Here is a 17,435-nt window from a genome sequence, read left to right as displayed (position 1 = left end):
AAATCATAAACAACCCTGGTGGGTGTTTCATAAAGCTGTTCGTAAAGTTACGAACGACTTTACGCATGACTGGAACATGTTCTTAGGTCATAACTCAATTACATAGGGATATGACATCGCACAAGAAAGGAAAACCAGTCGTGCGTAAAGTCATTCGTATCTTACGAACAGCTTTATGAAACACCCACCAGGGTCTAAAAGAGTAGACTAGCGGGTCTGAATTCCATTCTATTGTTGCAGTGCCTTTTTTGTAGAGTGACCCATCTCAAACAACAGGCTTGGCAGACCACAAGGGGATCAATAGGGGGTACACATTCAAGTCAGAAAGGGGGGCTAATTACGCACCCATACCAGAAGAGTGCACATGCAAGGGGTGCGTTTTTACACCCCTCTACCACTTCCTGTTGACCCAGGTGTATTGGAAATATATATTGGACAGTAACTTGTTTCTGTGGAGTGATCTTGGAAAGATATCTGGACTTTATGCTACATTTGGGAGTCAGGAGTTACTAGAATAACTAGGTATGTACTGTATAGGGGGAGTTTGATCTGTTTGGGTCTCTTGCCATCTGCACGTGGTTATTGTGTACAATCTTCGTTTCAGTGTTCATGCCTTTCCGGCTTTACAGGAGGCATACACTGCTACTACATGTACATGTGGGGTAAATAGAGTTGTAGAACCTACTACTAGTCTCCAAACTTCTTTGTGCTCAAACTTTGAAACTTGGTCAAGTTCTATCTACCGATTCACCCACACTTTTGCGCTGGATTATATATTCATTTCACTGAAGGGGCGCATCAAGTTCTCCAGAAGTGTGTATTAAGAGTTAGGCCTATAGTTTTCAGTACTCCGGTACCTGACAATTTTTTATAGGCTGTATAATAGTGCTGTGAGCGCTTGGGCATGTATTTGATACATGTAAGACATAATATAATGTTCATGCCTTTTGTGCTAGTTCTGTCCATTTTTAACAAATTAGTTTGTTATAACATGCATGTAGGCTTTTTCATGTACAATATTGGTATCTCTTCTGTGTATTGTGATCAGGAATTTGCTAGCAACAATAACATACATGTATGTAGATATTGATCTTTCATTGAGCAAGTAAGCTCAAGTTCTGTCCATTTTTAACAAAATAGTTTGTTAATACAACATACATGTAGGCTTTTTCAAGTGCAATAGTGGTATCTCTTGTGTGAATATTGATCAGGAATTTGCTAGATATTGATATTTCTTTGAGCAAGTAAGCTGATGGGTCTGTGTACACCACACCATAAACTACAAAAATACATTCATGTAGGCGTAACTCATTTCCAAACTATTTGTTATTGACACTGACTGAATTAGTCATAGTTTATACAGTCTTATAGTGTCTATTATCAGTTAAAGTGTAACTGATAAAAAACAAATCTTTGTAGAGCTTGCAAGTTTGTTTTGGTAGAACACAAAGGCCCGTATTCTGAACTCGGGTTTAAATTAAACTCTGGTTTAAAGTTGTGGTTTAACTATGGAGAGCCAATTCGGGTACAATCCCTAACAGTACACATCCAATTTATTAACTCATTTGACACTCAAATTGTTCATAATTGTCTGGGAATGATAATTGAAGTAATTTACTTTGTTATGAAAGCAACTGGAAAAAAAAAGTAAACGTAAGAGAAACAGAATTTTGAATTTTTGGCAGAGAGTTAGACTTTGGTCTATTAATAAGTTAAACATGACTTCAGAATACGGGCCCAAAGGATTCTCAAGGAATCAGTTTGCTCTTTCTGAATATGGAAATAAGAATCATCATAATGTCATAATCCCACTCAGCCCTCCCTTGAAAACCAGTCATACATGTATGCACTATTATTTATAACTGAGCTACATGTAAATGTTGAAATTCACTTTGAATTCAAAATTCCATCTATTTTTTTTATGAGTACATGAAGACTTACTTTCTTCTAACTACAGTAGGCCTGTCTGATTGTACTTTTACATTTACACTCAGCTGCTTGGTCAATCTTTCAATTTCTTTTGTGCTGATGATGGCTGATTCTTCATGTGTGGGGATTAGTGGGAATTAAGTTAATTATTTGCTGCATGATTTATTAGATGACTGAATAGACCAATCCACATCTGGGGCCGTTTCATAAATGCAACTGTTGTAACTTTGCCATTATGGCAACTACCATGGCAACAGGGCTCAGCAGCCAATCAAAATCAAGGTTACCATGGTAGTTGCCATAATGACAAAGGTACAACAGTTGCAAGTCCTTTATGAAATGGTGCCCCTGTTCTGTACAGCTGTTTACAGATAGCTGTAAAACAGTGTCTGCGGAAGGGAGACTACTCCCAGAACCAGAGATTACTGGACTGTGTGTAATAGGAATGTCTAGCCAGCCTCACTGGCCTGCTCCAGGGTAGAAAAAAAAAATTGGGTTATTGCATCCACCTGTTTCTTACCCTATCTGACCTTGCACGAGGTCACAGTTAGGCCACTGGTCAATCAGAGAGAATGACCACTGACTGGGGACAAGGTCAGTCTGGTCAGTTGGTGTCTTTACCTTTCACTCTGTGTACAGAGTTGGATAGCTTCACATGTAAGATTAGATGATGCCCAACAAGTGGTCTAACCACAGAGCTCTCCATGGTTTGCAATCACTGTCAGTGCTTACTACCAATCGGAATCGTTGTTGCATACAAATTTTGTTCAAAGCACTGACCAGGAACCAATCAGAATCGTTCTTTTATATTAGCAATCCATCACAGATCTTTAATTTGAGGGCCTGAATGTCATGAAGGCCTACATGTAGTCATGATACCATAGCCTTTTTGTAGGAATTCTTGTTTCTTCATCGTTTTTGAAATGGTTTCAATTTAATTTTAGATTATTTAGTCATTTCTTGTGCTTTCAATCTTTTGGAGGGTTTCTTGAAGGATAAAGGATTAATTAATATGTCCATCAGTATGCAGATACTTTACTTCCGTAATCTTCTGTTATAAAACATGGCTTTTTAAGACTTTATTTGGTAACTTTTATATGTACATGTAGCTTGGTATGATGTCAAGTTTTATTTTAGATTATTAGATCATGTCAAATACCATCAACTTTTTGTAGAGATTTGATATACAAGCTTCGTAAGGTATTATTAAGAATAGAGAATTATTCATGAGCCATGTCCAATTTTTAAATATTCATTCTTTTCTTTTATGAATCAAGTTATCTTTTTTTGTACTAGATTCTTGGTGAGTAAGAAAGCCAAGGATAAGGAGAAAGTCATTGAATAAACATTGGTTCAGAGAAAAAAAAAAAAAAAACATTTTCATAAGTTTTTAGGAGGGATTCCCTTTTTCCGCGGAGAAATTGGCATTGTCTTGGGCAGGCTATCTTTGTTTAGTAAAGCCAGCTAGTCACGTACGCTCCGCTACTATGTACAGAGAGAATGACGTTCTCTCGCTCAGTGACAGCATAGCTAACGACGTCACAGATAATTTATGAGCCAAGCACTCACGTGGAGGAGTGTATAGTTCTGTCTTCTTGTTTCTCCAGCCATCATCCTCTCTTTCTTTCTCTCTCTTACTCTCTCTTCCTCTCATACTCTTGTCCTCTTGATCAACCTCACGAGCCTTCACCGCACGTGTGATATTCTCCATCAGAGTGTGTGCATTCCAAGCATGTGCCTGAATCTGTGTGTGCACTTGTGGATGGGTGTACTGTATACTCGTGTGTTGGCTTGGAACGCTGACAGCCAGCAACCGGTGTGGTATATTAGTCACTGCTTGGCTGTCTCTTGTCCATAAACCATTCTGAATCTTCAGCAGAACAGCTGAGCGTTGTCTGTTGCTACCTACCGGCATTCCAGTTCCAACGCAAAGTTTGTCGTTCGTTCCACGTGTACCGGTACTATCTCTCACGCCTCCCCTTTGTTTATATGGCTCATTGTGATGGTCGTGTGCGTCTTTTTATGTCTATCTCACTCAAGTGCATTTTGAAAGAATTCAAAGACTAAACCGTTTCTTCAAGTCGTACCGTCATGGGTCTCGAATCATTTTGAAATCCCCATTCTGTCATCTATCTAAGAATCTTTGAAAGACTTTGGAGCACCTTAAAGACTTGTTCCTCCAAAAGTTGAGGATTTTTTGTTTTGTTTTGTCGCTGGGATCTGAGTTGAGAAGCTGAGAATGAAGCGAAGAGCTTCTTCAGTCGAGGAGGAGGATGACAGCTATAGTTGGGTTCATGCTGACTTTCCTTTTGGAGAGGATGGTCTGTCAGGGGAGTCATCGTCGGAGCACCAGGACTCTTCGTCCGAGTGCTACGACTCCGAAGACGATGACAGGTGAGGTTGATAAGATAATGACAGCTAAAAAGAGAGTTAAGAGAATATTCTATGCAGGTATTTTGGGGGTAAATTTCAGCGAAGCTATTATGCTGTAGTCTAGCAAGATAATATTCTAATAACAAGTTTAATGTTGGATTGTTTTTTTAGAATGATATGACCATTTATGAAATAAAATACGGAGAGGGTATCTTTTCCAGATTCCCTAAATACGTTAGAAGCATATGTACCTGTACCACTCAACTAACCATCCATCTTTTTTACGGGTATTGTTTCATATCATCTCACTGAACATTAGATTTTCTTGATTATGATTCAAACTAAGCCTGCAATACCATTTTTCTAGCGATACATTTATGATACTGGGTACACTAGGATCATGCAATCTTGGTGTACTGATGTATTCTCTGTGATGCCGTTGCTATGGTTACTTATCGAATGTCATGATGCTGATTTTTTATTTATGGGTTGCTAGTATTTTTACTGTTGGATGGTGTGTTTTTATGAGGATGATTGAGTGTATTCGCTTCTTTAGGGGTGTACTTTACTATACTTAATTAATTTATTCAGATATTTCAAGTAGAAGTGACCCACTCTAAATCTCAGTAACTAATACATTAAGAATTTGTGTACAAAGAGGTAAAGTAAAATTTTTATGAGAGAGTCAGAATAAGAGATAAAGAGAGTGAGAGAGGGGGAGGGACAGAAGACAGTGAGAGAAAGAGAGAGATAGTGAGAGAGTTGTGGGGGGGGGGGGCAAGGATCTATTTAAACAAATGGGAAGAAATGCACATTGATTGAAGGACAGATAAGATTGTTTTTTGCTGATGGAGAAGGGTAAATGTAGTCAAGAGACAGGAAGTGAATGTTCTTCTTCAAGGCAAAAACATGTTTAGAAAATCATTAAAAAGTAGCATTGCAGTGAGAGACAGAGATTGAGAGAGAATGAGGCAATGAGGGGATGCAAGATAGTGACACAGATTTTATTCCCTCTCAGAAATTATGAGGGAAAACCTTTCTACAACCTGATTTTTTTAAAGATTCAGAACATGTTTTGGGGCACTGTGCAATGTTGGAGGGGGGGGGGGGGACTCCATCCGGAAGTCGCATCTTAAGATGATGAAGAATGGATGTAAGCGTCAGGTTGACGGAAAGGTAGTTCACGGAAAAGCTTTCCTCTCTCTCCAGGGATCGAGTAACAAAAGCTTGCCTGCGGTAGCATTCGCTGCTTCTGCAAAAGCTGGGCGGAAGTCAACAACCAGTTGTAGTGTTGGGCGTTGTTGACTTGTATCAGCGAAATGCAATACATGTTTGCAATTTCGCTGATGGAGGTGAAAGAGTGAATTACTGAAGGTATGAATTTTCCAGGCTTTTGAAGTAGGTCATATTGAAAATGGATAATGCGTACTCTGGGATTTCGCATAGGATGAGGAAAAGTGGGCTTTTAAAGGAACACCCCAAGAACTACAAATTTTTCCCCATTATATTCGCATGCAATACTGAATTGTGTATGTTTTTGTGTGTGAAGTCACATGTTTTGTTAATACCTCAGTCACATTTGATCTGCGGTGGCCGTAATGCGAGTCCAAAATAGCCGTTTTTAACGTTTTTTGTGGTACATGTAGCTGCATGTATAATAGGTGGTTTGAATAAAAATGAATAAAACGGCTGTTTTCCACTCACCGTATGGCTGCTGTAGAGCAAATGTGACTGAGGTATTAATGTGCGAAGGGCAGACATGATACAAAAAAACTGTACACCATGAAGTAAAAATGTACATACTTGTAGGAATCTTGAAACTTCTATCCAACAGATTTTTCCAATAGCATCTTGTCCATATAATTTCTGTTCTCTATGAGACAGCAAAAATAAATAGTGATCATAAATCAGTAGTTATGGATATGCTGACAGAACAAATATTGCTTTATCCATAGGAGTTTTGGTCATGGGTTTTGCACATTTGACATGACTCATGTAGGGGATTTCCCTGTCGTAGGCAGGTCGCCCACTGCATAGTCGTTACTGCAGGTCTTACTCCCACTCCGAGTGCGAGGGGGAAAGGTTGTAAGCAGACACCGTTTTTCCAAGAGTTCAGTGGCCCACATACAGGATGTGTATTTTCTGTGAATCTTAAAAACAAGAGGCATAATTGTGGAGATTGAATGATGATGGTTTGTCAAAACGATTATGATCTGTGCATGAAATGAATGTACATGTAGTTTGATTGGGCATCGGCACTAGGTGGTGTTTTCACAGGCTTTCCATAGATGTACTGTAGTTCAGAGTGATAGTATTGTTCACACTGGTTTTCCATAGTCATTAAGTTGAGATTAGTATATCAGTCACAACTCTTTGTTAAACAGGGTCCTTTGTAATGGTGCCATTGACAAAAGGGAAAAGAAGAAGGAAGTTAATATTTGCTAATCTTACCTAAATTGTAAAGATGAGCATTACACTATGATTTTATTATTATTTTTAGTATATAAATGAATTTTTTTTTTAGATTGATACTTGAGTGATAAAGGAAATCCATCTTTATATGGAAAAGGAAGAAAAAATGAGAGTAATAAAACTTGTACGCACTTGTGCTTATACAATGTAAATGCTCCCGCCAGTAATGTTTTTAATTGCAATGCTGAAGTATTATACATGTACATGCATGTATTCAAGGGTTTTTGAATGATTTATTTGTGGTTGATTTGAGTGTATTGATGTAATGATTCAAATAGGGAAGCAGAATATAGATTGAAAACTAGAATATCAATAGTCCGAAGAGACTAGAGAAAAATAGCATGTGATATGACTAATGACTTGTAATTGATTTTATCAACCATCATAATAAACAAGGAGAAATCTAATTTACAATGCTAACTCGGCTGTTGCCGTTAAGGAAGAAAGACTAGTTGGCCATTAACGCTCCAGCCCACGCTCAAAACCATAGTTGAAAACATGCCAGTGTAAAATTGTCACTGCTTTTGGCAGAGTACTGTACTTGATTCTGTTAAAGGGACAAAAATAGAAACTCATTCAGAGAGTGACGTCTATATTAAGGACTTTGAGACATGAACGCATGGTGCTCGCTAACGTGCTTGTAATGTTCTGGCGAGCTGGATGGGAAAGCAAATGGAACGCTGGCATGTATGATGTCCTTCCGGCCAGTGACGTCATTCTTGGTGCTTTTTTTTTACGAGCCTTTGACATGTGACAGTGGAATAAGTGTTGTTTTTTTCCTTTTTGAAACTGAGAAGGTTGCACGTAGCTTCGGCTTTGTTTGGAGTACAGCCAAAGTTTGTAATCGATGCTGAAAGAATGATGGAAAGAGATGGATGGATTCTAGGAGGGAAGAGGGGATAGGAAGGGACAGGGAGAGACGGGAGAAAGATAGGAGGAGTGAGAGAGTGATATAAAGGGAGAAGGGGAGGAAGATTATGGGAAGGAGAAGAGAGAAAGAGAAAGATAATTAAATTTCAAGTGCATATGAAGCACATCTACACCACTGTAGTCACCAACCCCTGACGTCATTTTTGACCATTTGATTGTTAATCTATTTTGCATCAATGAATGTTTTAATGTTTTTTTTGTTTTATGGCTTGCATTTCTGGTTTTAGAAGAAAATGCTGTTTTAATGGTGATGTACCTTCAACTTAAAAAAAAAAAGAGCAAATATTTTGTCCCTATGAGCATTGATGCTTATCTCTGCATTTTATCCCTTCTGTGTAAACAGGAGTGGTGAAGGGGGTGGATTTTAACCCCTTACAGTTCTCAGAGATGTAGTGTTCCCATGGTAAAAGCCTACAGGAATTAGGGAGTTTGGTAGGCACTGGGTTAAGTGATATAATAGATAATAACAACAGTAGCAAAATACTGATCATGAACTCGGCTATCAGTTCATCATTTCAACAAAAGTTGAAATCCAATCTGTTTACTCTATAGTAAATGTGAATATTTTCCTTTTTTCTTTTTAGGGCGGTACGAGCTTTCCAGCAGGTCTTGTATATCGATCCGGGGTTCAGCCGAGCCAATGAGGTCCACCTTCGCCTTGGTCACATGTTCAAGGTGAACTCTGACTTTGATTCAAGTCTCAAGCATTACCAGTTGGCTCTGATCGACAACAGCCCTTGTACTCTCTCAAAACCCCAAAGTAAGTCACTTTCTAACTTTTTTAAAGGTATTTTAAGGTATCTATACTTACATTTTTCAAGTTTTTGTTACATGTGGGAACCATTTCATGAAACAAATATGATTTTCACTGATGATTTAGCTCTTAGCCATTCAGATACAAGGATCTCAGTAGCTTGAATTGAATTATAGCATTATATTGAATTGAATGAAAACGAGTTTATCCGACAACATTATAAAAATCAACATCAAAGGTATTTATAGTCTCAGAGACGTAAAAATACTGATCCATGACTTCTAAAAATAAGCAACTACTTATAATTGTGGATGAGGCCCATGAGACATTAAAACTCTGCACTATTTGTCTCATTCATGAAATCCCCCCCCCCCCTTGTTTCACATTGTTTTGTCAGCTAAAATGGGATGGTTAGAAGAAGAGGAAAACATTGAGGAGTATTCCTTGTAAACGACATGGCCAAAGAAGGTCTTCATTTTTTTTTTCAGTATTAAAAGAGTACTACTTATTAGGTGATGAATAATAATGATTATGCTATGAATGGTTTTGGAAATGGCAACAGTAATTGTGATGATGGTAATGATGGTTAGTGGAACAATCCCAAAAGGAATAGAAATTTGATATATAAAAAAAGAAATGAAAAATTTACTGGAAAAAAAAAATTATGATATTAATAATGTAAAAAATCTTGTACTGGTAAATAGTAGACTTGTTAAGAGGTTGAACGCTGCATTTTTTAGTACAAATGTCCCACTTGGCACAAATGTTCCTTGAGTCAAAAGAAAAAGATTCATCCAAAGAGACACGCTGTATCTATGCAAATAAGCAAGTAATTTGCATAAATTTGCATATTATGTCGATATAGTAAAAACAAGTATTTCAGAATATATATTTAACCAGAACTGCCCTAAAATTGGAAATAAAGACTTAGGGTAAGAAAGGGAAGAAAATTGTCATAAAATAATTGGGATATCCTTGTTTATTATTACCTAATTTACATAAATTATGCAAATTATGATTTAAAACAGAGTATTTTTTCATGAATCCTGAACTGCTTTTAAAATCAGCAACTAATACACAATGTCAACATTCTACATGAAAGAGAATATATTAGCGAAAACATCGATATGCTTCATGACAGTATTAGTGTCTTAATTTGCTTAGAAAGAGGGCAAATATGTCAAAATGTATGACGTGATATTGCGCTAAAACGAGACCCAAACAACCTCTATGTCACAGTCACACTCACGAATCGGACAATAAAGCGATCAATGGTATGTCATTCGAGATAACACAATCTCAACACAATAGCTTCCATCGGCTTCTCGTATCGCTTTTGTTGGTGTGTCTGCCACATCGTAATCTATGATACATACGGACAAAATGCATTTCGGTATCGGTAAAACACTATTAATTTTGTTTTATTTGTTTCTAATTTGTTTCTCTTGGAAAATTTACAGGAGACATTGCTTTGCAGGTTACTGCTTTAATGAAGCTCTGGCACATGAATCATGACGAATGTACCCCACCTCAATCCATATTTTAACTTTATTAAAATATATATCTTTTTGGAGACCCCGAGGTGGCAAAACTGCATCCCCCTGCATTCACGCCACTTTACAAAACCAGTTTGACTTGTATAATCGACTTGGAAAAGACAGATGTATGAGACATCAGTCAACATGTTTCCTGAAGAAATTTTTTTATTTTTTATTTAAGCCTACGCCCACGGGAGCCCTCCGAATTTACCCCATCCCCTCTCCGTATTTCGACTTTAAATAAAAAAATATCGTGTTTTAAAACCATCGGCAAGGCAAATTGCGTTTTTTGGTATAATAAAGCAACTTTTATATCTATATTTTTATATTTACATTCATCATTATTGATATTATTATAATTATTATTAATATTATTATTATTATTATTATTACTGTTATCATTATTATTATTATTATTATTATTGTTCTGCCATTTGTAATAGTGCTCTAGCACAGTAAAGGCTATAACCCAACAGGAGCATGCCTATAGGATACCCTCTCCCTTTTTGGTTTTATGTATTAAAAAATAGTTTATTGTCTTTAGAACTCTTAAAAGATTACTTTTGTTTGTATTGATATCTTGGAATAGATTGAGGAGAAAATACTCTACAACTGACATGTAGAGGAGCTGTGGTACATTGAAGAACAGCCACACAGCCCTTTATTGATTCCACTCTATGTTAAATTTAAATATTTTTAGAGCCCAATCGGAAAAAAGATGCATTTCTACTACACAAAGTAAAGCCTCTTTGCATTCTCCTCATGAAAAAAAAAAAAAACATAAAAGGCATTGTTTTATATCTCATAAAATAAGTTCGTGTACGTGACGGTGGCCTGTCGAAGTTGCCCAACCGTTTATTTTGTTTCGACAATATATATTTAGAATATCGTCTAAATGAAGCCCTCATCTGGAAAAGGGCACTTATTAAAGGCAGCATCTACATTATATATAGGAGGCCCTGGCACTGGGAAGAGGGGGCTGAAGCTTGTTAAATTTCTTCGGACCAAAATTTTACATTGAAACTTTTTTGCTTTTCAAATTTACTTTAAGAAATTTAACAAGCAAATAAACAAAATGGATTGCACTACAAAATGAAGGGGTTTTTTTGGTAACGTTTCTTTTTTTCGTTTTGTCACATCTGCCGGAATTCCAGGGGGTGCAGTCTATGGAGAATAACACACGCAGCACAGCCCCCCCCCCCCCACCTTCAGAAAAATCTTGCGGGTGCTTCAGCCCCCGCTTCCAAGTACCAGGGCCTCCTCTATATAATGTAGATGCTGCCTTTAATAAGTGCCCTTTTCCAGATGAGGGCTTCATTTAGACGATATTCTAAATATATATTGTCAAAACAAAATAAAGGGTTGGGCAACTTCGACAGGCCACCGTCATGTACACGAACTTATTTTATGCGATATAAAACAATGCCTTCTATGTTTTTTTTTTCAAGAGGAGAAAGTAAAGAGGCTTTACTGTGTGTAGTAGAAATGTATCTTTCTTCCGAATGGACTCTAAAAATATTTAAATTTAACATAGAGTGGAATCAATAAAGGGGTATTTTAGAGCTTACGTGTGGCTTTTCTTCAATGTACCACAGCTCTTCTACATGTCAGTTGTAGAGTATTTTCACCTCAATCTATTCCAAGATATGAGTTCTAAAGAAATGAGAAATGCTCAATCCGAATCCTCATTTAGTCTTTTATTTTGGCGTTATAATAGTCTTAATTTATAAACTGGCCCTTTGTGTTGTTCTTTTATTTACAGTTTGTTCGTTTCAACTTACATTGTACACTTTTTATACCCATGTTTGTTATATGTTTGTATTTTTGTTGTAGGGCCTCCAAGGACAAAAGTATATCAATTACTGATGGAGCCACCCTACTAAAAAAAGACTTATAAATAAATAAATAAAAATAAAAAATAAAGACAAGAAACTATTTTTGAATACATAAAACCAAAAGGGGAAAGGGTATCCTAGGCATGCTCCTGTTGGGTTATAGCCTTTACTGTGCTAGAGCATTATTACAAACTGCAAAAGAACAACAATAATGATAACAATAATAATAATAATAATATTGATGATAATAATAATATTAATATAGATAAATATGAAATATAGATATAAAAGTTGCTTTATTATACCAAAAACGCAATTTGCCTTGCCGGTTGCTTTAAAACACGATATTTTTTTTTATTTAGTGTCGAAATACAGAAAGGGAATGGGGTAAATTCGGAGGGCTCCCATGGACGTAGGCTTAAATAAAAAAAAAACTATCTTCTGGAAACATGTTGACAGATGTCTCATACATCCGTCTTTTCCAAGTCGATAATACAAGTCAAACTGGTTTTGTAAAGTAGCGAGAATGCCGCGGGGAATGCAGTTTTGCCACTTCGGGGTCTCCAAAAGATATATATTCTAATAAAGTTAAAATATGGATTGAGGTGGGGTACATTCGTCATGATTCATGTGCCAGAGCTTCATTAAAGCAGTAACCTGCAAAGCAATGTCTCCTGTAAATTTTCCAAGAGAAACAAATTAGAAACAAATAAAACAAAATAAATAGTGTTTTACCGATACCGAAATGCATTTTGCCCGTATATACCATAGATTACGGTGTGGCAGACACACCAACACAAGCGATACGAGAAGCCGATGGAAGCTATTGTGTTGAGATTGTGTTATCTCGAATGACATACCATTGATCGCTTTATTGTCCGATTCGTGAGTGTGACTGTGACATAGAGGTTGTTTTGGTCTCGTTTTAGCGCAATATCACGTCATACATTTTGACATATTTGCCCTCTTTCTAAGCAAATTAAGACACTAATACTGTCATGAAGCATATCGATGTTTTCGCTAATATATTCTCTTCCATGTAGAATGTTGACATTGTGTATTTATTGCTGTTATTTATAAAACAGTTCAGGATTCATGAAAAAATACTTTGTTTTAAATTATAATTTGCATAATTTATGTAAATTAGGTAATAATAAACAAGGATATCCCAATTCTTTTATGACAATTTTCTTCCCTTTCTTACCCTAAGTCTTTATTTCCAATTTTAGGGCAGTTCTGGTTAAAAATATATTCTTAAATACTTGTTTTTACTATATCGACATAATATGCAAATTTATGCAAATTACTTGCTTATTTGCATAGATACAGCGTGTCTCTTTGGATGAATCCTTTTCTTTTGACTCAAGGAACATTTGTGCCAAGTGGGACATTTGTACTAAAAAATGCAGCGTTCACCCCTTTTTTTGCAGTTAACAAGTCTACTAAAAATAACATCATCTCTTTGGTATGCATTAATGTCGTATTCCTAAAATGGTAGATGATATCATGTTTGAAAATCATAACAATTTTATTTGTATTTTGTGTTAGATTATTGAAGGAACCATTGTTTGTGTTTGTGTGTGAAAAGCTTGAATATACAGTACCATGAAAACGTTCTGAGGAACACCCATGCCCAACTCTCCATAGGGGAATTCCCTGAATTCCCCCTTCGACCCTGACTGTTGGCCTTGATGGGTGTATGTTAGTCTATAATTTCAGACTTGAGTTCAATGCTCGATACAATTGACGATGCATAACAACTTTGTTTTTGTCTTGCATTGGTCAGTGAGATTTCTTTACACAAGAAGAGACAACGTGATTATGCAAGCTCTATGTTAAATACTAAAATCTTGTAATCTGTTTTGATATGATTTACAAGTCTGGTGTGAAAGGGTCTAAAGTGCACGAGACTATCATTCCAAATACTTCATACTCTTATGGTATATGATATCAGTGCACGTATGGTGGGTGGAGAGATAGGAGTTTATGAATAGGCAAATATTCAATAATTTATTTCCATCGGACAAGGAAATGGGGTGGAAGTGACGCTGATATTGTTCCGAACCAGCGCAGAGTTACAGTTCTTGTATTACAGTTATTTTTAGCCCATGAGCTATTAATTCATGTGATAATCCAGCTTCAGCTTTCTATCGACAATTCTATCAATGAACTAAACTATTGTGATTGATCAGGTTGATCTCATACTGCCAGTGTTCTTCTAGAAGGCGGGATACATATCTAACTGGGAAAATTTGGTGCTGTTAAGGATATTTTTGACTGTAAATTTGATGGATTTGATCATGTGTACAGAAAGTAAGTCCAAGATTAAAGGTTAAAGTTCAGACATTTGAAGGCAAGGGCCAAAGGTCATTACCAAAGTGCATTACTGCTCTATCCAAATACAAAGTGAACCCATATAAATCATTGGAACTTTCTCAATATGTGATTGGAAACTTGTTATAAGCACAATTTTATTTTTCTCTTTTTATGTTTTCTCATTTTTCAGTTAAATTTCATATAGCACACTTGAATGAAGTACAGGTAAGTGTCTTGTTTTTTTATTTCCTTTTTTTTCCTTTTTCATTCTTAAAATACTTGAATGAAGTACTTTTATATAATTTTATGAAGTATTTGCTCAAGCCCATACCATGTTACAATAGATGTCATACTTTTGTTATGAAATAAGATCTTTTTGGCACAATCTGTGTGTACATGTATGTTATGTAATTTTCACAAATGAAGTTTGTCGGAAAGAGATTCATTTCAAGCTAGAAGGGCATCACATGTAAGCATAAATTATACCTCAGTCACATTTCCCCTACGTCAGCCGTACAGTGAGTCGATACAGCCATTTTATTCATTTTTATTCAAACCACCTATATGTAGCTACATGTAGTACAAAAAATGTTAAAACTGCGGTTTTCTTCTCGCCATATGGCCGCCGAATGGGAAATGTGACTGAGGTATTATCATTACTCCAAACAGATAATGAACCAAAGTTTCAGATATTTCACACACTAAAAGGTGCTAACTGGTGCAGTATTTTACACCATGGTGCTAAACAGTGTCAAGTCTCTCAAAGCTGACGCCAAATTTACACCTATAAACACCTTGACTTAATTCTTTTGGTGTTGTGTTTCGTACAGCAGAATAAACATAAAAACGCCAAGGAATCTTATGAAGCTATCCTTCTTCAAGATCCCTTACCCGAAGGCCTGAAAGCTACAACTTTCAGACAACTTGGTAAGTAACTCTTGATATACCGGTAATTAGAAGTATAAAGAATGTTATGAAGCTATCATTCAGTGTAATTTATTTTGATACAAATTTAGACTTAGTAATGTAAGATATATATGATTGCAGATGTGCACGAATAGACATTTTAACTCTGATCAGAAATCAAATTTGTCAACGGTAAATCCTAAAGACCTGTTAGAATGAAGCTACGCAAGCAAGTATATGAAGAAATATTATCTAAACTTTCGTGAGATCAAATATCATATTTGATAAGTTAAATCCTTAAAGATTACGTATTTTCTCCTGAAGTGTGCAAATATGTTTACCAAATTTATTGGAGTACATAATTAGACTGAGACATATTTGATTGCAGATATTAGAACCAAACAAGCAAGTATATGAACAAAATATTATCACTACTGTCATCAGAAAAATCAAGATTTGTGACTATGAATCTCGAATAATTTTCTTTTCTTGTTGGAAGTGTGCGAATAAGAATTGCAAATGAACAGAATATTTGCTGAAGAGATGGGATGTTTGACGTCGTACCCCCTTTGAGTCGTCATAAATTACCATTATGAATAGATGAGTGTGTGTAGGTCCTTGATTCTATTGGTTGTTGTTCATCTAGAAATGTATGCTGGTGTATATACATGTAAGGCAGACCTGCCAACCAGTACGTTTTAGCCGTATTTAGTACGTTTTTGCAACCAAAATACGGCAGTACGTTTTTTCTTTGAAAAATACGTTTTTTGTAAAAAATAAAAAAAAAATCGTAATTTATTGAGAAAAATAATCTCTATATGTCTCTATTTCATAAAACTTACACAAATATGGTTAATAGATCAATGTAATTTCAGGTACCTTTTTTTTTCAATCATTTTGTTAAAACCAGTGTGAAGATATACTCATGTTTTAATGTTTTTTTTTTCATCTGCAAGAGCAGTGCGCATTTTAGCTTGCGTGCAGCTTGAGCGCTGCGATGAGCGAGTGCGTCAAGCATTTTATTATGAAATACACTTTTTTGGGGAAAAATACAGTTTTTTTAATCACAGAATACAGTTTTTCATTCCTAGAGGTTGGCAGGTCTGGTAAGGTTGCTCTTTGCTTGGAAAGGAAAACTAAAATCATGCTTTTCAGTAATAAATGCTGAGATTAAAAAACCTCTGTAACTCACTCTGTAGTGTAGCATCAGTCTCATGAATGAAAATTCTTTAATGTTTAAGATTAACGATATAAAAAACTTTACTTTAATGGAAAACAAGACAAGTAAGGAGAAAATGCATCCATGTCTGGGGATGATACAAGTGTGTCAGATATATGATTGAAGTGAAAGTATTCTTATTATTTTACTGTATAGGTACCTAATCTGAAAGCATTCTTAATTCTTATTTTCTGTTAATCTTTTATGTCTTACCTACATTGTATCTACCCTGATGGAATTCATACTCTATAGCTTGTTTCTTTTCCATATATTGATTGTAAAGAAAATAGATTCATTTCTAAGATGAAATGGAGATGCATTTAGAAAAAGGTTGATTCAATTTTTAAGAATATGTTGTCTCTGTCATATGAGTGGATTAGTCATTCTTTGAATTTTAGTTTCACTGCTTGTTTGGTCCATGACGGCCTTTTTTGAGTCATTCTATCTCTCCAAAACAAGAGACTGTTATTAACAATATCATCTGTGGACCAAATTTTTTTTCTTCTGGAGTTGCGGGTGATTTCAAAGAATTCTAACTGGTTCTCTTACACCTTACACTGTGATATGATTGAATTGATGTCCTCTGCAGGCTGGCTGTACCACAGCTCCGACCAGCTCGGTGACAAGACTTCCAGGGAAACCCTGGCCATTCAGAACCTCCTCAAGTCGCTGGAAGTCGAGCCCAACAGCGGCCAATCCTGGTACCTCCTGGGTCGTTGCTACTCCAACATCGGCAAGGTGCATGATGCCTTTGTCTCGTACCGCCACTCCATAGACAAGTCGGAGGCCAATGCAGACACCTGGTGCTCGATAGGGTACGTACCTTTTTCTTTTAGAGAGAGAGAAGAGAAGAGAAGGGGATATGATAGGGTAGGTTTGAATATGAGGGGAATATTCTGTGGTTTTACCAAACCCAAGAATTGTAAGACACATGATGCCTTTGTCTCCTACCGCAACTCCATAGACAAGTCAGAGGCCAATGCAGACACTCGAGGACTGCTTCATCAACATTTTTGTCAACCAAGTTGTCAGATTTAACATCTTTCCTTGATTGTGATTGGCTGAGGAGCACTGTAACTATGGTAACTGGCTGATAAAATGGGACGTGTCATTTCATAATGCTCCCCTGGTGCTCAATAGGGTATGTACCTTTGATTCCAGAG

At 36.3% G+C, this 17,435-nt stretch overlaps 1 protein-coding gene across 2 annotated transcripts in view; it reads left to right on the top strand.

Moving 5' to 3' along the window:
* Window positions 1-280: 280 nt before the first annotated feature.
* Window positions 281-17,435, top strand: part of LOC129278744 (lysine-specific demethylase 6A-like) — a 39,183-nt gene continuing 22,028 nt past the window's right edge. Inside the window, exons 1-5 of one of the 2 annotated variants that reach the window (XM_064111140.1) lie at window positions 281-522; window positions 8,289-8,464; window positions 14,338-14,372; window positions 14,978-15,074; window positions 16,862-17,087. In XM_064111140.1, coding sequence (XP_063967210.1) covers window positions 8,371-8,464; window positions 14,338-14,372; window positions 14,978-15,074; window positions 16,862-17,087 — 452 coding nt within the window. In that variant the 5' untranslated portion in view covers window positions 281-522; window positions 8,289-8,370. The remainder of the gene's footprint in view (window positions 523-8,288; window positions 8,465-14,337; window positions 14,373-14,977; window positions 15,075-16,861; window positions 17,088-17,435) is intronic. The other variant, XM_064111141.1, reaches the window with a different exon arrangement.

Source organism: Lytechinus pictus, chromosome 16 (genome assembly GCF_037042905.1).
Source record: "Lytechinus pictus isolate F3 Inbred chromosome 16, Lp3.0, whole genome shotgun sequence".
NCBI lineage: Eukaryota > Metazoa > Echinodermata > Echinoidea > Temnopleuroida > Toxopneustidae > Lytechinus > Lytechinus pictus.
The sequence above is the reverse complement of the archived record's forward strand: the minus strand, read 5'-3'. Positions and strand labels throughout refer to the sequence as shown.